The 20,270-nt window shown below is 39.8% G+C and overlaps 1 protein-coding gene across 5 annotated transcripts in view; it reads right to left on the bottom strand.

Annotated features, from left to right (window-relative positions):
* The window catches only part of LOC129775597 (potassium voltage-gated channel protein eag), an 84,592-nt gene extending 67,235 nt beyond the window's left edge, over window positions 1-17,357 (bottom strand). For all 5 annotated transcript variants that reach the window (XM_055780510.1, XM_055780507.1, XM_055780509.1 and 2 more), the window contains exons 1-2: window positions 16,739-17,357; window positions 8,682-9,094 (exon numbers count right to left, since the gene is read on the bottom strand). In XM_055780510.1, the coding sequence (XP_055636485.1) occupies window positions 8,682-8,760 (79 nt within the window). In that variant the 5' untranslated portion in view covers window positions 8,761-9,094; window positions 16,739-17,357. The remainder of the gene's footprint in view (window positions 1-8,681; window positions 9,095-16,738) is intronic.
* Window positions 17,358-20,270: the final 2,913 nt, after the last annotated feature.

Raw genomic sequence — 20,270 nt, 5'->3', positions numbered from 1 at the left:
GGAATAATCTATTATGAGCTGCTTCCCTATGGCCAAACGCTCAATTCGGACCTGTACTGCCAACAACTGGACCGCTTGAAGGTAGCACTCATGAAGAAGAGGCCATCTTTGATAAACAGAGGCCGCATTGTCTTTCATCAGGACAACGCCAGGCCACACACTTCTTTGGTGACGCGCCAGAAGCTCCGGGAGCTCGGATGGGGGGTTCTTTTGCATCCGCCGTATAGTCCGGACCTTGCACCAAGTGACTACCACCTGTTTTTGTCCATGGCGAACGAGCTAGGTAGTCAGAAGTTAGCCACAAAAGAGGCCTGTGAAAATTGGCTATCCGAGTTTTTTACCAATAAGGAAACGAGCTTCTATAACAGGGATATTATGAAGTTGGAATCTCGTTGGGAACAAGTCATCGAACAAAACGGCGCATATTTGACTTAAAACAGATGATTGTAACTAATTTTATGAACAAATGAAAATTCAAAAAAAATACCGCAGGACTTTTTTGACAGCCTAATATATCAACACATTGATGCTAAAATCTTCGTTGTGTGTTCACCATTTCGTTTATTACATCATGGAACACATATACCGTTCTAACAGAAGTCTAACTGTACTACGTATCGTTCTTGGCTGTTGTCAATTTGTGTTTGTTTTGATTTCGTTCTGTGACGATGTGATTTTGTGCGTAGACTGCGAAGTGTTCTAAATTTGTGTAATTATTTCGACAAAAATGCCACGGAAGTACAAGAAAACTCCTGGAAAAAGGACGTACCGCAACTATGCACCGGAAAATGTGGAAAAAGCTGCCGAAGCTGTGAGAACCGGACAACTTTCCATACGCCAAGCGTCGAGAAAGTTTGGAGTAGCCTACGGAACCATCTTCAACAAGAAAAATGGATTGCACACATCGAAGAACGGTGGCCAGACTATGCTTAATGAGGCCGTTGAAAAGGATCTTACAGAGACCATTCTAATTGCCGAATAATGGGGCTTTCCTTCAACTAAGGACGACTAGTGCGTGACTACATGGAGATCCACGACATCGTCAAAAGCTCACCGAACTCGCCCGGTAAGGATTGGTGCTACGAATACGGCAATCGCAAAACATAAAAAGGATCCGAGTTCCGAAAACGATTAATGCCTACTTCGACAAGTTTGCTATTGTGGTTGACGAGATTCCCTCAGAAAACATCGCCAATTACGACGAAACTAATTTCGTGGACGATCCAGACTCCAAAAAGGTCGTCATCCGAAAAGGACAAAACCATGCCGATAATATACTAGACCATTCGAAAACCTCCTATTCGGTCATGTTTGCTGCTGCCGCTGACGGTTTCGTCCTCCCACCTTACGTTATATATGCCTCTGTTCACCTCTACGGTACATGGACCGAAGGAGGGCCAAAAGGAACCCGATACAACCGTTCAAAGTCCGGTAACGGAAAATGTAATTTATAAATCTATAGATCTTTAACTTTTTTTACATTTTAAGGTTGGTTCGATAATACTATCTTTGAAGCCTGGTTTTTCGATGGCGTTGCCATATTTCAAAAATCTGGACAACAATTTGCCCAAAGTGATCATTGGGGATAACGTGGCGTCCCACCTGTCGTATAAAGTGATGAAGAGCTGCTTGGAAAACAATATTCGGTTTGTCTTTCTCCCGCCTAATGCTACGCACATTTGCCAGCCGCTCAACGTGGCATATTTCAGACCGCTAATGTAAGCCTGGAGGAAAACGCTGGACACTTGGATGAAGCAGAATGAAGGATCGGTCCCCAAGCATATTTTTCCGCTACTTAAAGAAGCACTATTGAACATTGGCAAGCCCCGAAAGAATCCTGCTGCACCCAAATCTCGCTCACAAAATGTCATCTCCCGCTTCAAATCAACAGGTATTCGTAATCCTTGCAATCGTAATGCAGTCCTGAAGAAACTACCTGGTGGAAACGAACCGCTAACTCCGGAAAATGAAAGGCAAGAAAACTCATTTCCGGAACAGTTGATAAACCTGTTCAAGGCGGAATGATTTTCCCAGGTTGATAAATCGCAAGCTCCAAAACGCAAAAGGATTGTTGAGATTGAGCCTGGAGAGAGTGTTGGAGAAGAACATTTCGCATGTTTTAACGTCGAAGAAAACGCTGTACAAAACCCTGTTCCAGAGAAGAATTCAGCACCTGTGAAGAAAGCCAAACGCAAGCGTCCAGAGACAGACCCAGCAGTATCTTCATCTCCAAAACAACAGCGAGTTGTGAAGATTAAGAAAGAACCCGGAAATTTGCCGCATACAAGACAAAGAAAATATGAATCTCAACAGCTCCGCAGTACGTTGTGGCCAAAGGAAGGAGTAGCTCATGCGAACTTCAAAGCAGCACCAAACTGTGAAGGTCGAAGAAGAAGAGAGAGGAGATGTAAATAAATCTCTCGCAAATACTGATGATAAGGATGGGAAGGTGTTGACAAGAAAGTCAAAGAAACCCATCAGTCGTCGTAGTCTTCAGACGAAATCTAAAAGTTTGCGTTAATTTTTATACACTGAACTGATTGTTATTTGATTATGATTTTGACTATTATTTGATTATTACTGATTTTTTGAATAAAACGTTGAGTTTCCCCAAAACTTAATATAGCAAATTTGAATTTAGTTTTCAATTCTTTATACCTAAATGAAATAAAATCAAGCCAAGCACTCTGTACCTGAAATTGAGCCCTAAATCTTCCTCTCACATGATTCTTTGTGTGAATAACTAGAAACTTGCAAAAACGTCGAGAACATGTGCTGAATCAAAAATTTGTAACCTTCCCCTACCGCAATTTTAGAGAGCCCATAGTTTTTCAATATTGTTGTCTTGACTTTCAAGTGATCAAATTCACCCCGAAAACAGAATCTGTTGTGTAGGAAAATAATGAAATAGTATTTGAAATAGAGATGTTTATTCCAGGTGATACAATGGCTGGCGCTTGGACCAAAGTAAAGTACTTGTTTTAAAAATCAATTACTGGCTTAATTACTTCGATATCGACAGATATTACAAAATTATTGTTACAAGTGATCAATTTAACCCCATTCCATGGTACACATTTTAATTGTAAGTGTGTTTATGTATAATTAAATTAATTTTGTTATGAATTCAGCTTCCTTTCTTTTTGAGTTTGATAATTAATTTTTCTCCTGTTTCAGGTTTATCGATTTCTGATTTTTTTATCGATCTTTTGTACTCAAGAAAATCGAGAAAAACGATTGTTTTTGCTTTCGATCTTAGAAAAACTTTTCGTAGATTTCTAACATATTTTCAAAGTAAAATTTCAACATTTGGATCGCTTCTTCTGCGATTTACTTCTGTCGAAATGCTGACAGAGCCTGAGGGGATGTACTGTAACCATTTGAGCATAGGATCAATTACAATTACATCAATTGCAGGCGAAAGGTTGTCGCCAAAATCTAGAATCGGTTTCGACTAAATGACAGATATATGGCACGATTGACTTTTATGGGATCATTGTCAGCTGAATTCTGGGCGGTATAGTTCTGGGCAGCTTTTTCAATTCATTTATTCAATAAAACGAATGCACGACGGTACAAGATGAATGCCCTGTAGCTGTGGCCTTCATGCTGAGGAACAAAAAAAGCTCTTACAAGCTTTACAAGCTTAGCTGGACAACCGACTCTCCGAACTGACCGTAAAAGGGGAAATTTATAGTACGAGGTGCCTGCCGGAAGTAGCGTCATTAAGAAATACTATAAGGGCGAAGACGCGATGTTCTGGCCCGTTGTGGCGTCAGCCCACTACTCGAAGCGATCGTTAGAGGAAATGGAGCGGCTGAATATCGATGTGGTACCCAAGTCGGCGGACTCGCCCAACGTCCCCTAGCTGCGTCCCATCGAGAATTTCTGGGCGAACCTGAAGCGTAAGATCTACTCCAACAATTTTGTCGCGAAAACTGAGAAGGAATTGATAAATGAAACAAAGAAAGAACTGAAAAACATGCCTACACACATGTTTAAAAAAAATCATGGGGATCAACACTAGGGTAGGAGCCTGCCTGTTGGTCTCAAATGTTCCTATCTCACGCCTCCACGAAGATCATATGACGACATTTTTAGTCGGGCGTGAACTGGAACCACACACCTGGTCTTGGCTCCGAGAACGGGTATCGAAAGTGGCTAAGTGAGGAGGTGCGAGCGAGTCAGAGCGCTATATCTCTCCCGGAGAAGGCTCCCGGGTCAATGGAGGCTTATGGGTGCGGACTGCTCCAACATCTCCGTGAAACGCGTGAGCCTCCATGGCGAAGAAGATTGAAGCAACGGATCCTAAACAAGCATGCCGCAATTGGAAGGCTGATGGCGTACAAAAGAGGCAGCAGATCGGCGAAATTATATCGCCAAGTTGCTGTGATCGTGCGGCCTACTGAACTTCGCCAGCTGAGAGCTCACCAGCTGACGGAAAAACTCGACACAATAGTACAGCAATTGAGCGTCCTAACAAAACGGCTGAAACGTTACTCTGACTCTGCAAAGCGCCGGGAACAAAATCGGATGTTCAGAGATAACGAGAAAGCGTTCTACGACAACATTAGCGACGAGAAGCCCGACTACCGTGAAGGTTTGCCAGATATTAGCGATGTGACGAACTTCTGGGCTGGTATTTGGAGGACCTCAGTAGAACATCGCGACGGGCAAATATGGTTAAGACGGGAGAAGGAGAGTTGTGGTGAAATTGGAGAGATGCCAGCTATCATCGACGAAGAAAACGATGTCCGCGAAGCCTCGCGGTACCTGAGGAACTGGGCAGCACCGGGCCCCGATGGTGTTCAGAACTTCTGGCACAAGAAGCTGACCGTCGCACATCAAAAGATAGCTGAGTGCTTCAACAAGGTGCTACGTGACCCACACAACCTCCCTGAATTCGCCACTCGTGGCGTGACATTCCTCCTCCCGAAAGACAGCAACACATTGAACCCATCAAAGTACAGACCGATAACGCAGCATCATAACCGCCAAAGTTTCTGCCTACTGCGAACAACACCACATCATCGCAGAAGAGCTGAAAGGATGCAGAAAAAATACGCATGGTTGCAAAGACCAGGCCATCATCGACGCAGCCATGGTCGGCCAGGCGGTTTATAACCAGCGGAACCTAAGCATGGCCTATATCGATTACAGGAAGGCTTATGATTCCATACCTCACTCGTTTCTCGTCCGGGTATTAGAGCTCTACAAAATTGATCCCGTCGTCGTTAGGATCCTGCAGCATGCGATGAGGCAGTGGAGCACGTCTCTGCACCTTAGTGATGGGGAAAATGTGTTGCAGTCTAGGACGCTGCAGACAAAGAGGGGGATATTCCAAGGCGACTCTTTCAGCCCGCTTTGGTTTTGTCTGGCACTGAACCCCCTCAGTAGGACGCTCAATAGGAACGGTCATGGCTATAAGATAAGGTATGCCAACGAAGAAGTGACCCATACCTTCTACATGGACGATCTCAAGGTCTACGCTGATTCGCGTCAGCGTCTAGGTGTAGCTATCCGGGTTGTCGAAGAAATAAGCAGGGACATCTGCATGGAGTTCGGCCTCGACAAGTGCCGCTGTGTCCATCTACTGAAAGGACAACTTACCGAATCCGGAGGCTACGAGGTCTATGACGGCGAGTTTATAAGAGACATGGTTCGTGACGAATCCTATAAATATCTTGGATTCCGACAGCTCACCGGGATTCGCCACTCCGACATCAAGACGGAGCTGCGAGACAAGTTCTTGAGTCGAGTGAACTGTGTCCTGAGGACTTTCCTCAACACGGGGAATAAGGTACGCGCGATCAACACATTCGTGGTTCCCCTGCTGACCTTCAGTTTTGGTATAGTCAAATGGAGCAAAACTGACCTAGAGGACCTTGAGAGAAGGATGAGGAAAGTATTCAAAGAGGCCGGAATGCACCATCCTCAATCGGCACTGGAGAGAGTGTCACTACCACGCAAAGAAGGGGGACTTGGAATAGTCGACATATCTGTTCTGTGTGTTGCCCAGGTACGGCAACTGCGCGAGTACTTCGCAGAACGCGCCAACCAAGACGCGCTATACCGGGCTGCCTGTGCCGCTGACAGAGGATACAGCGCTCTGCTCTTGGCGCAAGCGGAGTACCAACTCAACTGCAATCTGCAGACAGTAGAGGAGAAGATTGCAGCATGGAAGCAGAAGGCAGTGCATGGTGCCCAACCCCATCAACTGGACCGGTCACACGTCGACAAGGCCGCATCAAATCTGTGGCTAACGCGTGGTGAACTCTCTTCAGTAGTAGAAGCCGACATGATAGCCATCCAGGACAGGATAATGCCGACGAGAAACTGCAGGCGGTACGTCTGGCATCAAGACGTTGATGACATTTGCCGGATGTGCCATCAACCAGGTGAAAACATAGAGCACATTATGGGAGGCTGCCCCGTTTTGGCCAATGCAGCCTACACCGAGCGCCATAACAACGTGGCCCGTATTGTTCATCGACAACTGGCGCTCCAATATGCTCTACTGGAAGACAACGTACCAAACTACCGGTACCTGCCTGCACCTGTCCTGGAAAATGACCGTTTCAAGCTGTACTGGGATCGCACTGTTCTGACCGACCTCTCGATCCACCACAACCGCCCAGATATAATGGTTTACGACAAGAGCGACCGCAAAGCCACCATCATCGATGTCGCTATTCCACTGAACCAGAATCTGGAGAAGACCCACGGTCGCAAAATTTGCAAGTACCGGCCATTGGCCGTGGAGCTCAAGGAACTGTGGGGGCTAAGGGAGGTCCCAAGAATTGTTCCAGTCGTTCTCTCTGGAACTGGAATTGTCCCGAAAACACTTCTGGAAGCGCTGAAAGTGTTGAATATGTCTAGTTAAGAAGTTAAGCCTAGTTAAGAAGTGAGATAAGTCTGCAAAAAAAATCCCACGGAAGGTAATTATATTAACTTACTTGCAAAAAAAAGTGGGAAATTTATCAAACTCAATTATCTGTTTTAGTTTCTTTTATCACAATCCGAAAAAAGTCCATTTTTTAATGCAAACGTAATCCGGCGGACACGAAGTGCCTCAGTATGTCCAACTTCTTCGCGCTATGGGGAGAAATTGGCAGTACGAACAAAGTATTAAAAGTAGTTGTTTCACAATTTTCGCCAAGGCTGCTACAAATCAACTGACACGTGCGTCGATGCATTTTTGTAGATGGTTCATTGAATTATATATTGTAGTTCTTTATTATCGGCATCCGAAATTTGTCCATCTTTTAATGCATACGTTAGCTATGACTCCTACTTTTCTCCAAACATCCGTAAGAATATTATGCTCCAAAAACTGATTCAGTAAATTCAATTTTGAGGAGGCGATCTGACGTAGTGGTAACACCCATACCTCCTACGCTCAAGATCACGAGTTCAATTCTCACTCCAGACATTCTTCCAAAAATGAAATTTAAAGTAACGAACCAGCCAAAAGTGTAGAAAGTTGCTATAATATAGAAAGAAAAGGCAAGCAAGTTGAACTTATTCTATCCGACCCTGAAGCAGAAATTATTACATTACATTTTACAATAGCCTCGCAAGGTTTGACCGCATGTTGTTCCCCGCGAATGAAACCATGTTCCTTGCTGGCGTAATAATCTGTGAGGCCCACTGACTTATATTTTTGACAAATCATGAGTTTAGGGGTAAAAAACAAGCCTCAATGAATCACGTTGAGATCTTTTCCATTTGGTGCATTTTCGGAATCCGGGTATCGACTCAAAAACCGAAATAGAATATGGTATTCCCTGATTTCCCAGAGAATTTTCAGAAATATTCAAAATTTAGACTAGTGATTCATCTGACTCAAGAGTTTTCCTTGCCACCTAAGTGAAGAGAATGGGAACTCTAAATTTTTTTAACATTTTGGTGTCCACGCCTGAAGAAACTTTTTCAAAAGAAAATTTCACAGATCGTATTTGATAGATGCAAGTAGATCTGATGCTCGAGATCGTCTCTTGACAACATGTAATGAGTAGCCACTTCCTCCCTTTCTTCTTCGTAATATTCGGAATTTTTCAATACGAGCATGTACCGGGTACTGTTATTGGCTATGACTTTTAGATTTCATATGACTTTTGAGAGTCTGTTTATCCAGATTGCTAAGTACAATTTAACACACACATACAGTACGCGCCTCCTGCCGTATGTAATATAGCAAGTATCAACAGTAAATGTACACAAAGAACCAGATTAGTTCAATACACATTTTTGTATCATTTACGTCCCAATTACTGCAATAATTGAAATTTTAATGTATTTATACAACAATTCTTTCCAGATTGGTGATGAAATTCTCTGACATTCCCTCATTCCCCATAACATTGTTTGAATTCCCTGATATTCTCCGATTTTTCAGGTAGTCGACACTCTGAATCATTTGCATTTTTTTCTGCCAGCCCTCCAAAATGCTTTTTAGTCATGTGTCGTTGTGTAGCCTCAACGTAACCATTTTATAGGATAAATGATTGTTGTTGAGTTAATAAATGAACATTCTCATTCTGAGAAAGCTGTTCAGTTGGAACAAACCCAGAACAGATAAGATACAATAATAAGGATCGAATAGGAAAATAGGGTTTAAAATAAAGTAAAAAAGGAAATATGAGTTGAAGAGTAAAATTATGTGATGTGCAATTACTTACGCTGTGAATTCGATCGACGTATAATATTCTCGAGAAATGTGTTTTGAGGGGCAACAAGCCCCCGTCTTCCTCCAGGCATTTTGAAGAGACTTTTCAATCAATTGATCATAAATCCGTGAATCCTTCCGATGTGCAACACCTTCAATTGCCTCTCATTCTATTCGGAATGCTTGTGACTTGAAACATTCTCCGGTGCAATATATCCTTGTGGTATTGAAATATTCCACTAGCAATTTATATCCACACGATTCTATATATCATAACATGACATATTAAGGTTTCATTACCGCGTTTTATTCTGAACGCAACATGCACTATTTTTCATTCACACACTTTTTGCAAGCGGTAATTTTTCACATACCACATCAGCTTATTTCAAACTATTACACGCATTCTGCTCGCTGATATTTACACTGAAATAAAAAAAAATTAAACGTTAGTGATTTATGATTATTATGTAACATTTTGAGTAAGAATAAAAATTTTCCGATCAGTTCGATAGGAATTTATATAAAAACGGTCAAAATTTACAAAACCCAGCTTTAGTAACTGATAATTAATTTAGTCAAAACTCTGTTGATTGTTTTTTTTTTAATTCCTGCAAAGAGGTGAAAGGGTGCACTTTTAATCTAACCATCTATGCACTGCACCTCAATACTGCAAATTCCACTTCATGCTATATTATCCTTCGCATGAGAAACCGCCCCTACGTTCAGGCACGGATTCAATTTTGAACCGCACATCATGTGACGGCCGCCTAATGTCTGAAGCTTTCTCCCGGAAGGTCCGTAAACCATCAAACGAGTCATATGAACTTGGCAACGCAAGGGCGTGCAACGCGACTGTAATTGCATATTTTGAAGGTGAGCGGAAGCCTTTGTTTCCATTCTATTTTAAGAAATGGGCTATCACAATTTGTCTGAAGTAGAAAAACTTACAAGCCGTATGTTCATGGAGTGGAAGTGTTTCTAAGAAAGAGCTACACAAAAAGGACACACGCATTTTTCCTGTTAAAGTTCTTCGAAGCGTGTAAGGCAATCACCCCGATCGATTACATATTTACACTTGAAGGAATTTAAAATGTGTGAAACGTGCAAAAATATTATTATTTTTTGGTTGACACAAACGGTATCATAAATTCTGGTTATCTTGAAAATGAATCATTATTTATGGATCACTGTTTATAAATGTACTGGTCGCTCAGTACATTTTGTCGTCTTAATAAAATATTATCCACAATTCACATTTTCCAGAAATATTTAGTTTTATGGATTCCATACCTGAATCGTCGCTTCCACAGGCGCTATTAACTTTTTTGTTTATCCCTTAAACGGGTAATGGCAACTACATTGCCACCAACGATGTTTTTTTATATAAATTATTACTTGTAGCCTTATGTGATAACTAGTTCTGATATCTAGCAACATGCCTGATTTTTTTGAGCGCGAAAAAATTAAAAACTACTCATTTTGGAGCCATTTTCGTGTTAGCAACTCCCAATTTAGTGCAGCAAGGGCAAATTTCACGAAAAGTCATTGAAAAACATTCAATTTGTTGATGTTTTCAATGCATATGAACTGTTTAGGACTTGCAGAGTCTGATCATGAGTTTTATTAGTTGTTTTTGGTGGAACTAACATCAAAAATTCAAATATTAAAAATTTATTTTTACCATTTTTAGTGTTTTTCGGGTCTGCTTATAACGGAACATGGGCGACTGTTCGATGTTGTTACCACGCCAATGTTTCATGGCCCGGCGGTAATCTAAAACATCCTTGTATGACTGACGGAAAACGTACAAAGCGTTTTCCTAAAGAATTCGCCAACGATACGTTCGCAAGCGTAGGCGTATATCCAATACAACAATGAAGAAATACTGATAATGGTGGACAACCATTCACAAATATCAACAACGCAGACATTGACATTCAAAATCGTTCAATTCTCATCTTAATGTTGAGTTCTGCAGTTGGATGAAGAAAAATGAATAGATTTGTAAGTGAATAAAGGAAGCAATATGGTTGTGTTTCAAATTTAGAATACCGATGTGCATTACATTACGGGGCCCAGCATTTATAAATGTAACCGAATAATTCTAATTTATATAGATTTTTTTCATTCAAGTTTTGTACTTCAGGACAAAAATATATTACTTCTTTCATATTACATTCAACTTTTAGGTAAGCATACTTCAATGAAATACATTGAATTAAGAATATGAATTGATTGTGTCTTTTTGACGTAGGACTACGTCTTACACTAAGGGTGCCAAATCAGAAAACAGGTCACGTTTTTATGAAATAAAGTTAACGTTAATAACTAATTTTGCTGCGAACGGATTTTAATGATTTACATACCAATTGAATCGGAGATTTGTTTGATATGCTATACATTACAATCCCATAGTTTGCACATGGTTTAAATTGATGAAAATTCATTGAAGCATTCCCATTCCCCCATACATTTGTTCTGTCCATTTGCGTGCTTTCCCGAACAGAGCTGCCAATAACGGGCAACTTATGCAGCCGCTAGAATAGAAACAACGAAGGGGGATAGCGGAAAGAGAATATTTGCGAAGTAAACTCCACCCTTGCATAGTACGTGAGCTGTCGCTAGCGTATAAGCATTGCATCTCCTCTGAGGAAAATTTCCAGAATCTTTCTGTTATCTGTTTCTATTATCTGTTCTGTCATCTCTTAGACGCGTGTTTGATGCTCAGTTAAATACTCAGTGCAATGCGTTCATTGATATAAAGAAACAAACCATTTAGAGTATTGTTCTCGCAAAGGCAACAAAAATGATTCTACAAAACAACGCAAACCATTAAGCCTTTGTCCCCGGAACTTTTTATTTTATTTTTTTATTTTAGTATTTTAGAAAGATTGCGTTCTTATTCTCTTCCACAAGAAAAATGTCCTCTTATACTACATTTAACTGAAAAACCGATGCTACGATGCTTGGTGACCTTTCGAACATTTATTCGTTTTGTAGAGTGATATTATTTTTTATGTGCCGCTCTGAATCATAATTCTGACGCTTAAGGCATATGATGCAGAAAACAGATCTGATGCAGAAAACAGATCTAAACTTTATGCACACTTACCAAGCAATCACAGTAAACTGTTAACGATGATGGAAACTCATTAAACACGGGAGAAATTTAAATATTTATGAACGGGTAAATTCTACGTGCTCACGCTAGGGAAACGTCAAACACAAACGATAATGAGTAGTGTTGTAAGATTTCTGCCGATTATGTTATAATTCAAATGTAGTTCTCATGTGAAATGATAGTGAAACCTAGGGATTACTCAAAAGAAGCAATTGTGATATTAATTTTATAGTTATATCATCAGTGCATTAAGCATTTCAAGATATCAGAACAAAGTGTCCGAAATATGATGTTGTCCGAAATATGATTCAGAACGGTAATTATAGTGCCGCATCAGTTGGAATGATTTTTCCATGATGAACAATATGTGAACGGAAAGGTCATGACTCAAGATTGCAATCATAAATGATTGTGAAATGGAACTTTCATCTGGATTTCGACAAAATTTATGATGAAATTTCCAAAAATCATAATTATCTAAATATTCTTCCCTGGCAGAACAAAACAGGTATTTTTTTATTTTCCATCAAGGTGGGCCGAAAAAAAAACAAGTCTAATATTTGGCGATAAGGAACAAAACTACCAATTTTCACGAATTCTGAGAACCACTATAACGGCATGGCATGGAATGGCTGTATGTTTAATTATTTTGTTTTATTCTCGGTTTCATTCACTAAATAAAATTCTTGAAAAAATGGGTTTTGGTTTTTTTCGCTTGTATGAAAATAGTGCTCCTAAAATAATGCAGGGTAGAGTTGACCACCACTAGGGGTGAGACGGCCACATGAAATGATTCGTGATTCTAGCCGTATAGAGGATAATTGTTTCCGGCAAAATTATACTACAGATCAAGGCCGTTGTACTTTATATCAAGCGTGACAAGAGTGGGAGGAGTTATTTTCCCTGAATTATCTATAACGTGCTTAACCCTTTCGCTACAAGCGTCGTCTAAAGACGACATCCGCGCGATGACCTGTGTGTACGAGTGTCGTCTATAGACGACATCCGCGCGATGAGCTGTGTGTACGAGCGTCGTTTTTAGACGACATGAAAGTCATACTGCACATCGATCACAACAGCGCGATGTGCATACTTTTCGGTGCAGTGCTCCGTACAGCGGTAGCACTCCGACGGAGCACACTGCCGTATTTAAAGGGTTAATGGACAAACCTTGTAGAGTTATCACAAATAAAAGTCATTATATCTGACATCTGAAAAAAATCAAATTTATCATGAGTGCGCCTTGTAGGAATTCCCAAATGCTATATTCTTAATCAATACGTCAATTAAGTGCGTTCGAATGATACCGTTCATGGCAAATCACATCTCATACGATAGTAGCCGTCTAACTTCTCATAAGAGTCAAGTTAAAGTTCCTCAATAATTTATGAAATGTTTAAAAAACATACCGTTTTCTTTATAAGCACACATATCCTCACTTATAACATTGGTTTCACATGTACATTAGGGTGCCAATGAAAATGGTCATCTCGAATTTCAGAAAGTTACCCCATAAAAATGTTCACCACCTCGAAAAAACACTCTATGCAAAATATCAGCTCAATTGGACTTAAGGGAGGGTGGCGCAAAGCGGTCAAAGTTTGAGTTTTTTTGAAAATCAAAAAATCACCCAAGGGGGGAGGTAAAGGAAATCGGGGTTTACGAAAATTTTTTTTGATGCCAAATGTCTTAAAAATGAAACGTCGAGATCTAGTGTCATCCCGAATATATTTTTTTTTTCAAAAATTGGCATTCTGGGGTTTTTTTTAAGTACCGTCAGTGGGGGTGTCATTGGGCCAAAAAACTATATGTTTCAGTCAGCCACCTCGTAACAACCACATTTTGCCATCAACATCATGTTGAAGCACATTGTTATAATCGTCATAGTTAAGTTTACAGCTGATGCAAGAATGGTTGAATTATAATGAAAACTCGCTTCACAGGAGTTGTTCAAAAATTGGCCCAATGACATTGGGCCAGGTATCAAACTTATGGGCAAGGCTATCTAAAAGGTGTAAATATCATGTAACTATCATTCGTACACGTGAATAAACTCACAACGTAGTCTCTATGCGTAAAATATGTGGAGAATTCCACGTCTATCCACATAAAACTGCGTTATCTTGTGATAACCAGTAGAACATACATATTTATATGAAAAGCAGAATTAAATATCTTCAGAAAGCTTTAAAAAAGGAACTAGTTGATCACTGAATGAAGCCATTCGAAGCAGAGAGCAAACAGCAACTTACAACGCTTATTTTTTTCAACATGATGCATCGCATTTTTTACTGAACAACACGTGTTAACGCACTTTTGTGTGAATGGGCGTGGAAACTCCCTGTATAGAATTGAATGCCCCATTGATCACCCCACACTACGTGCTGAAATGCCCTAAAATGAGGAAAAATGCCAAAAAATTTCACAAAAATTACCCTTTATTAAATATCTTACTTACAATACTCTTCAGTCCGCGAGTCAAGAATGATGAAATCAAATCTGTCAACAAACATGCGGAGTTTGATAGTAAACAAGGCGAGTGTATTGGTGCTTACAGGTAATTATTCGTGTGTTGGTGGAATGGTTTTAGTTTGGCCCAAAGTCACCCCAAACAAGCTCAAAAATTACAACATTCGGAAAATATTCTTGTCTGAGGGAAAAACAGCACAACTCCAAATAAGTGATTAGATTCTTTATAATGGAGCCTCAATGCACCTTTCATTTGTCAGATTTAGCCAATCTCGTGTGTGCGAAGGTTTATAGAGTACAATTTTCGGCAACGATTTATTATGGTATCCATGGTGACTATCTTTAAGGCACTGGTGAAACGAATCAAAATAGTTTTGTTGTGTATGGCTTCCTCTAACAACTAGAAAAATACGTAGTCTTTTCCACTAACTCTACATAAAATTTCAATTATCTCATCAAGCGTGTTCAAAAAAAATCAACATGAAACATTTTTGGTTTTGGCCCAATGTTACCCCCCAGGCCCAATGTCACCCCGACTGGCGGTACGAAACGAAAAGTATGGTTTTGGGTGTCAATAAAAATAGTTATCTCGATTTTTCATTCGAAACATGCTACGAAATGTTGATTCGCACGATAATATACCCTATGCAAAATATTAGCTCATTCGGACTTCCTTTACTGGTGTCACAAACGTTGAAATTTGAGTTTTTTTGAAATAAACGAAAAATCAACGTGAAAAATCGAAAATGAAAATCGAGGTTTTCAAAAAAAAAATGGCTGCCAAATGTCTTAAAATTGTATTACACATCGAGATTTACAGTTATCTCGAATTTTTTTTGTCAAAAAAAGATGTTTTTTTGACACTTGGTCGTTTTTCCGACTGAAAAATCGATTTTTGACAATTTTTTTTAGATAACTATAAATCTCGACGTGAATTTTAAGACATTTGGCATAATTTTTTTTTCTAAAACATAGGGTATAGGGTGTTTTTAAATAAATGTATAGGGTGTTTTTTTCGGGGTGGTGAACATTTTATATAGGGTAAATTTTTGAAATTTTAGGGTCGGTTTTTCCCATACATTCATTGGCACCCTAATGTACATATTCACCACTAAAAAATTAGATTTCTAGCAAGCAAAATCGGTGCTCGACGTCATCTAAAAAGCTTGTTTTTATTGTTTATCATGACGTTTCACATATACTTATGGTAAAATGGGTAAACCTAAATAAGGGTAGTGCAATTCACCATAATAATTTATTTCCGGGATATCTTAGAAACGCCGATGTCAACGTTTAATGATGTTTCCTTCGATCTATAAACTTTTACTTAGTCGCGGCAGTACATACACACACTCTATACAGATACACGAAGGTTGTGCAGTCCACTAATCATTCAATAAGAGCCAAAGGTTGTACCGCTCATAACAGTTCTACACGAGCTGATGATTGTGCCGGCTAGTGACCATTCTATCCTGGATTCCTCAAGTCGAGAAGACGCACCACGCTAGATATGGGGTATAGACTAGGGGACGTTGCTGATTAATGGTCAGCTGCATCCCAATCGGAAGTATCCCGTGTCGGACACACGTACAGAGCATTGGAGACTGCAACATCCCAATTACGAGAACACTTGTAATACTAACCTCGAGCCAACCGCGAGTAATCGGTTACATATTACTAACATAGATAATAAGAAAATTTGTCAAAATATTGTACTCCCGGCCCCGTCAGGGTAATGCCATATGAGCCTTGATAAAAATATCTATTTTTTAAAAAAAAATAATAAAATTGTCGAATAGTTGATTGTTTCAATAATCTAGTGAGTGGCTGCCTTACCCCGGGTGGCCGTCTTCCCACACTTTCCCCTATCAGATTTGAAAAATCAAGCGCACAACAGGAATAACGGATCGAAATTGTTTTGAATGATCAACGAAAGTCCTTTTTAGAGCACAGAACTTCAATTTCTTTTTTTCTCGAAATCGTAAAAATGTCACATAGTCCGGTCTGACTTCCACCAATGTTACCCTTAGTAGTAATTTGAATCGGCAATAAACATAATTGTTGAACATAATGAAGAAGCACACCAAGCCGCATTGCCGTGGGTGTAAATATTATCATTGGGAATAGACATGATAAAAAAGCTGAGCTAATTTAGATTCTTTATTTTGGATTGCTACAGCCTTTGAAACGAAAGAGAGCGGAATTCGTCTATTACAGGCAGTAACATTTGTCACAAACACATACTCATAGCATAATAAGCTCGACTAAAGTTCTACGGCAAAGAGGATAACAGGGAAACGTTTTCAGCATATCTTTGTATGCACACTGTTTTCCCCGTGTTCGCACGAATGTTTCAAGGATATGCATGCAATGTCCTATCCGTAAGAAAGAATCAGTCGAATAAACTAATTAGGTGTCGTAGAATGGGTGGGTGTTGGTTGGTTGTTGGGAGGTCAAGGAATATGCTGCTAACATACCTTCCAGGCGAACGCGATTATTGAGACCTTGCCGTTCGGCCAAGCGTTCGAGCTTCTTCTTACTGCTGGCCGTCTGAATCGGGGAGATTTTGTGTTTTATAATCGTATTAAGCTGAAGCTTTTCTTTGCTAATCACATTATCCGTTTTTTTGTACTTCGCATTCAACACAATAAATTATTCGCCTTATTCTATTCACCTTTCACCATAGGCCTATATCGCCGAAATTGAGAACTATTACTGGAATATTATAACACTCTCAAGCACCGCCACAACGCATTTCAAACTTTCTCTGACATCAAAATTTTCACGCTGATATTTTGCTATTCAACAATATTTTTCCTCGCCATAGTTTGAAGGACACACCAAACCTCGAAGGAATGAAAAAACCAACTAGCTTGTAAAAATATTTTCACCACATGAAAAATCAAACAATCACTAAATAGAATTCGAAACGTAGAAAAACGATTTTGTTCTCCAGGTTTTAGATGTCTTGCACAGATCCGATTTGTATCTGATAATGCGGAATTGTATTATTATTTCACCAACAAAGAATTTGATAGAACCGTTTCAATGCAATTGGAGATTAACCGTTCCGTGCTTCTTCTCGACTAATACTGCTGCGCCCTGAACGTAGACTACACAGATGTAATAAGAAAATTGAATCCACCACGGCGAGAGAGAAGACAGGCGCAGTACTGGTGGTCGGCAGCCCACGAGCGTAGTATAACGACAGGGTGTTTTCGACCCTTGTGTGTCACGAAGTAATGACATGTGGTTGGCGAACGACGGATTCGTGTTTGTAATCAGCTGTCAGCGGTGAGCAGTAAACTTGAGCATAGGGGCGATAAGTCAGAATTCTATTGCCTTCTCTTTTTTTTGTTATTATACTTTTCCTGACGAAAACGTTTACTTGAAAAGTAACGTAACGGCCCTTAGAAAACAGAACGTTCAAATGTAGAAAACAAAAAAAAACGTTTTAATTTCAGTAACAATGAATCCTTATATCCTTGCATCCAGTGTTGCCACAGATACAGATTTATCTGGAAAAGTACAGATTTTTTCGTTATTTTTGGTACAGATTCTGTACGGTACAGAGTATAGATTTTCGTCAAAAAGTACAGATTGGTACAGGTCCACGCATATTTTTTTTACATTTGAACAAAGCAGCATTAGGATCCATGACGACTTTTACGCCGCAGTATCGCTTGGTGCTGCTGGTCATAAAAGCATTTACAATGCAATGATTGATCAGTTTCATAAGGACGGAATTCCTTACAATGATCTCTAAAAGGATTCGCGTCGGACGGCGCGACGCATGTTTTGCCCCAGATCAACAGATTGAATCGTTTGTTCCAGGCTGAAAACCCTGAATTCACGATGCTAAATGAAGAGCTGAATGTTTTTTATATGATCACTAGCTGACCCGGCAAACGTTGTTCAGCCAGATGAATTATATCTAGTGAATATTTTGGGTGTTAAATGAAACATATATTATGTATTGTAAACTTGTTTGAATGTTTCAACGATCTATAAAAGTAATCGAATATATGAACAAAATAGAACGAATGAAAAGATTTGAACGAAAATGTGTATAATGTGTATGCGTATAATGATTCAATGTATTTCATTAATGTATCTGATATGTTTGATCTCTTAAAAGTTGAACATGAGGTGAAAAAAGTAATATATTTTTGTTGTAAAGTAGAAAAATGAAATGAAGAAAAGTCAATATCAATATCGTTGGATCGTTGTCTCGGTGGAAAATACGCGCTTGCCGTTTTCAATATGGACGGTTAGATTTATAACTGTTTATGAAATGAGAACAACGATGTCAGACAACTCCAACGGAATTGATGTACCTGCCTATTTTGTAGCGCACTTTTTCGCCGTTTTCATTCAATAGAGTATTCGCATCGGTATTCTGAATTTAAAATACAGACATTTCATCCATATTTACGGACTTGCAAATGTATTTAATGTTTCACATCGAATTGAATAACTCAACATCATTATGAACATTGAGTGTTTTGCTCATCTGAGGCGAATATGGTAGTGTCCAATGATTGCCAGATTCACAGCCCTATTCTGTATTCCGACGGATTTCCATTTCGTTCGAAACCGTTATTTCGTTCGAGTTATAATTTCGCATTCCTTATTTCGAACGTTTTGCCCATTTATTGTTCGATGAGAACCATATCGAACGGAACGCAAAAACAACTCGAACGGAATACAGAATGGAATTTTATGAAGTCGTTAGAAATATTTCGAATCGATCGAAATACAGAATAGGGGTGTCAATGTCTGTATTGTTGATTTCTATGGATGATTGTCTGCCATTGTCAGTATTTCTTCGTTGATATATTCGACATCAGGGTACGCTTGTGATCGTGTCGTTGGTGCAATCTTTAGGTAAACGCCTTATACTTATTACATCCGCCATGCAAGGCGTTAAAAGTGCCATCAATTGAACGTTTATATATTCTCTCTTTAGTCGAACGTACCCAGCAGAGCGGTGAAAATATGCTGTTTCCATTCTACCATTCGTGCTCATAACCATCCTTTAATTCCGGCTAATATGACTGTAGTTTTAATGTCATTTGACATTAAAACTGCAGTGGTATGCATTCTTTTTCGCTCTTTATTCTGCATTCAAGCGTAGCTGCACGCATACATCCACCTTCTCACTCACACATCCATATACGATGGATGATGTTTAGACGGATTACTTGGATCAAAACAACCGAAAAACTCTCCCCTATCAAGTGCGAATGTGTTGAATGAACGTTTTTAGCGGTGAGCGTTCCCCGTGAACACTGTTGTTTAATTACGGGACGAGGAATAGCTAATGAATGAGACGGGAAACAAAACGAAATGTCATATGACATTTTCGAGTCGATGGTACTTTGACTGTTCATGTTATGATGTTCATTAATGACACAGCACATACGTCTCCATGAATAGTCATACGATGGTAACCATTAGCAAGACTGCCGGTGGTAGAAGCACGGTATTGTTTCTCGTTTGATGATTGTTAATGTTGTTCCTGCGTTGATTATCGTTCCTGCTGCTGGATTCGCTACTATTAAATCGAATGTTGTTCATGTTGAATGTACTGTCATATCTGTTTGGGTTCCGATGGCGGATGTTATTAATGTGTGAGTTGCTCCTGATATTTCTGTGGCGCGCATTATTGTTATTATTTGTATATCTATTGACAAAGTTGTACTCTGAGTTGCTGTAATTCCTTCTACTGTCAACATTTCGACGATTATTCCTATTGGGTTGGTTCAACCTTTGATTTATTTTGCGACGGTTCCTGGCCTTTTCAGCTTCCTTTTGTTGATTGAGCCTACGGAGTTGTCGCGCGTCATATTCGGTCCAGTCAGCTTTCCACCTTCTGGTAGATCCTAGAACTCGCCAGCCAGAATTTGCAGTATTCCGTTCTACACTTGCGCTCAGTTCTTCTGCCAAGCTGGGACTCGATTCTGGTGGGGGTGGAAGGGATCGTTCGGTATGACTACTCGATGCCCC

This window comes from Toxorhynchites rutilus, chromosome 3 (assembly GCF_029784135.1).
Source record: "Toxorhynchites rutilus septentrionalis strain SRP chromosome 3, ASM2978413v1, whole genome shotgun sequence".
In the NCBI taxonomy this organism is placed as follows: Eukaryota; Metazoa; Arthropoda; class Insecta; order Diptera; family Culicidae; genus Toxorhynchites; species Toxorhynchites rutilus.
This window is presented reverse-complemented; position numbering and strand designations above follow the sequence as displayed.